This window comes from Echeneis naucrates, chromosome 1 (genome assembly GCF_900963305.1).
Source record: "Echeneis naucrates chromosome 1, fEcheNa1.1, whole genome shotgun sequence".
Lineage (NCBI taxonomy): Eukaryota > Metazoa > Chordata > Actinopteri > Carangiformes > Echeneidae > Echeneis > Echeneis naucrates.
In genome coordinates, this window is record NC_042511.1 from 17,579,116 (window position 1) to 17,582,068 (window position 2,953).

At 40.3% G+C, this 2,953-nt stretch overlaps 1 protein-coding gene across 1 annotated transcript; it reads right to left on the reverse strand.

Annotated features, from left to right (window-relative positions):
• Positions 1-1,097: 1,097 nt before the first annotated feature.
• aanat1 (arylalkylamine N-acetyltransferase 1) lies at positions 1,098-2,953 on the reverse strand. Its single transcript, XM_029504609.1, has 3 exons — positions 2,806-2,953; positions 2,222-2,376; positions 1,098-1,403 (listed from the first exon to the last, which is right to left on the reverse strand). Exons 1-3 carry the CDS (start codon positions 2,951-2,953, stop codon positions 1,098-1,100), a joined length of 609 nt encoding a protein of 202 aa, XP_029360469.1.

The window sequence follows — 2,953 nt, forward strand, 5'->3', positions numbered from 1 at the left end:
TGATTTCTACTTTATTTATTGTTGTTTTTATTCATTGTACAGTGTCATTGAGTGCCTTGAAAGGTGCTTAAAAACAACATTTATTATTATTATTATAAGTTTAGCTTGGAGATGGATATGTAATAGCTACTTTATTGCTAATGTATTGTAAATGAAGAGTTGTAAAAGCAGATATGATAGAAAAAATATCTTTATTTTTAGAGCAACACATTATAAAAAAAAAATGTCTTGATTCAAGACTTTTGGAGGCAAAGCTGGTGACTGACAACAAGAAAGGAGGTGAGAGGCAAGGAGATATTAAATACACCTATATGTGAAATTTCTGCTGCTGATTGCATTGCGAATAATTTTACACACAATACTCTGCAACAATATGCCATGTAGTCTGCAAACTACATGGCATATTGTTTACTCTTACAGACATGTTGACAGTGCTGCCATAAACCTTTCTCACAGATGCTGACAAAGGCAGACATTTCTCACTCCAGTCAGTATATTTGCTCACTGATCTGCTGATCTCAGTCAGATGATTTGCTTCCATGGTTCATGACGGGTAACAGGTTACTTATTGTATGATTGTGTTGTGATTGTACTAAAATTTTTACACTTCACTGCACTCACTTCACACATTAATATTAATTCATTCATATTTTTTACTTTGTTTTATTTGTTTGACTGGTTAAATAAGTATAAAAAGAGGGAAAGAAGGAAACAAGGCAGCTGCAATCTATTAAATATGATAAATGTCCAGCACTTATCATGAAGAAAATACAAATTTGAAATTAGGGTTATATTCTCTCAGTGCTTTGGTTTAACAATTAGGGTTTTTTTTATATTCTAGACACACTATAACGTTATTTCTTATTGTCATTGGCTTTTTCCAAACACAGCTGAGTTTTTTCAGCACTGAAAAGTCCGAACACACACCACACTATCTGCAGGACAAAGCTTATTCACAGTGGTGATCACAAACACAGCTCAGGCTGCTCATGAACAGCAGTGCTTCTCATCATTTTTCCAAAGGAGGTGGAACTGCACCATCACCCCATCCTACCCAAGTGATAACCGGGGAGAATCCACATGAAGTCCCTCAGTCCTCAACAACCACTGTTACGGCGCATAAAGGCATGGCCCCGGACCGGGTAGAACATCTCAATGAAAGTGAGGCACCCCACTGTGATTTCACTGGGCCCCTGCACTTTGAAACCCGATTTCAGGTAAAAAGGAATAAGGAAGTCTTCACACATCAGCACTGCACGGCGGACGTAGGGCAGACACCTTAGGTACTGCAGGTACCGCCACATCAGAATGGAGCCTTTGCCTTGCTGGCGGAAGGTCCGGTGGACAGCCAGGACGTGGATATGGACAGTGGTCCCATGAGGCTTATGGAGAGTCAGGGCATCCTGCAAACAAGGGAACCGCAGAGATCAGGTAAATGCTTGTGAAAAGTGAAAAGAAAACTTAAATGATGCATTTTAACTAGAAACGACCTTAAAACTAAAAGGATAAAGGCTGAACAAGCCAGCACTTCTTCCATGTTTCTCACTGATATCTAATCAGCAAGTGTTTTACTTTAACTGGAATATATACAACAAGTTCCATTACAACTAACAGTATTCCATTCAAATTCAAACTAAAGTAAAACATCTGAACTAACCTCGAGAAATTGTATTTAATGTTGTGTAGCTTAACAGACATTGCCAGTTTAATTTACACTAGATATTACCAATTACCAATAAAGATGCATTAACATGAAACAGAAGCCCATTAAAGAAGATGGCTGGGGTTCAGATAATTTGAGTACAGTCTATATTAATATAAGTACAGCTGCCACCATATTCTTCTTCTCATATGATAAAAGCTGCGTATCCAGTCAAGTAAATTTTTCTTTACTTGACTGGATACACACAGGGATTGTTGTGATTCAGATTAACTACAAGGTAGATCATCAAACTTTACATCACACTTGAATAATTTCTGTTACACAAAAGTTCTACATGATCGCTTAGTATGCTTGAAGTTTACTGTCAACAAAAAGAATATTTGAATACGTTTTTAAGGTCTGTGTGACGTTCATCCTCACAGACTTGATTTGCATGGACCTTCTACCATAAATGCACTTGAATCTGCTCTGTTAATCTCCTTTGAGCCCTGTTTTGCATTTTCCTCGCCAGTCAGCCTGAGGTAAATCACCACCCATGTGTCCACTGCTTGGTCTTACCATGGTAAGCCTCTCATGGTCCCAAAGTGAGCCAATGATGAAAGCCACCAGACGTCCTTCTTCAAACCAGCCAAGAGACAGCTCGGGACACAAGGTGAGGAAGTGACGCACCTCGTCCAGGTGGAGAGGACACTCACCGGACACTGAGATGAAGGCTGTGTAGAAAAGCAGGATGGAGAAGAGAGTCAGTATGATCACTACCACCACTTACCCCGCGGTCTGAAAGTGAGTGGGTGTTTTCACATAAATACAGCCAAGATTTCCATTGAAACTAAAGGCAAATGAGCTCTATTTTGCAGATGAGAGTTAAATAGCAATCTTTTGCATAAATGCGTAAATGTGAAGAAGTGGTCCCTAAAAAAGGCAGCTATTTTCTTTAAATGTCAGTTGCGTTCATGTAAATATAGAATGAATCCTCCCCTTACTATAACTTATTTTCTTTTAAATTTAAATGTAATGCTTAATTTCTACTGTGAAACAAAGCATCCTGTGCAGGTTACACCTACCCGCAGGTGGCTTCTTACGCATGCCACACCAAGTGATGTGAATAACTAGTCAAATTCTAGTTCTAATAGTCTGCTTACCCTCCCTCTCGATCTCAAACACGCTCATGGCGTCCTCCGGGCTCAGAGAGCGGAACTCGCTGGCCGGCAGTGTGTGGCGGCGACCCCGCGGCCCCGGGGAGCTCATGTGGACGGGCCTCATGAACGGCACTGCGCTCACCACCGACAT

What these genes read in the sequence shown, in the direction of transcription:
- aanat1 (XM_029504609.1), bottom strand. Translation starts at nt 2,953, where the DNA reads ATGTCGGTGGTGAGCGCAGTGCCGTTCATGAGGCCCGTCCACATGAGC. An exon ending in GTTTGAGATCGAGAGGGAGG is followed by an intron (nt 2,377 to 2,805) that starts GTAAGCAGACTA and finishes TTTTCTACACAG; the next exon opens with CCTTCATCTCAGTGTCCGGT. An exon ending in ACCATGAGAGGCTTACCATG is followed by an intron (nt 1,404 to 2,221) that starts GTAAGACCAAGC and finishes CCTTGTTTGCAG; the next exon opens with GATGCCCTGACTCTCCATAA.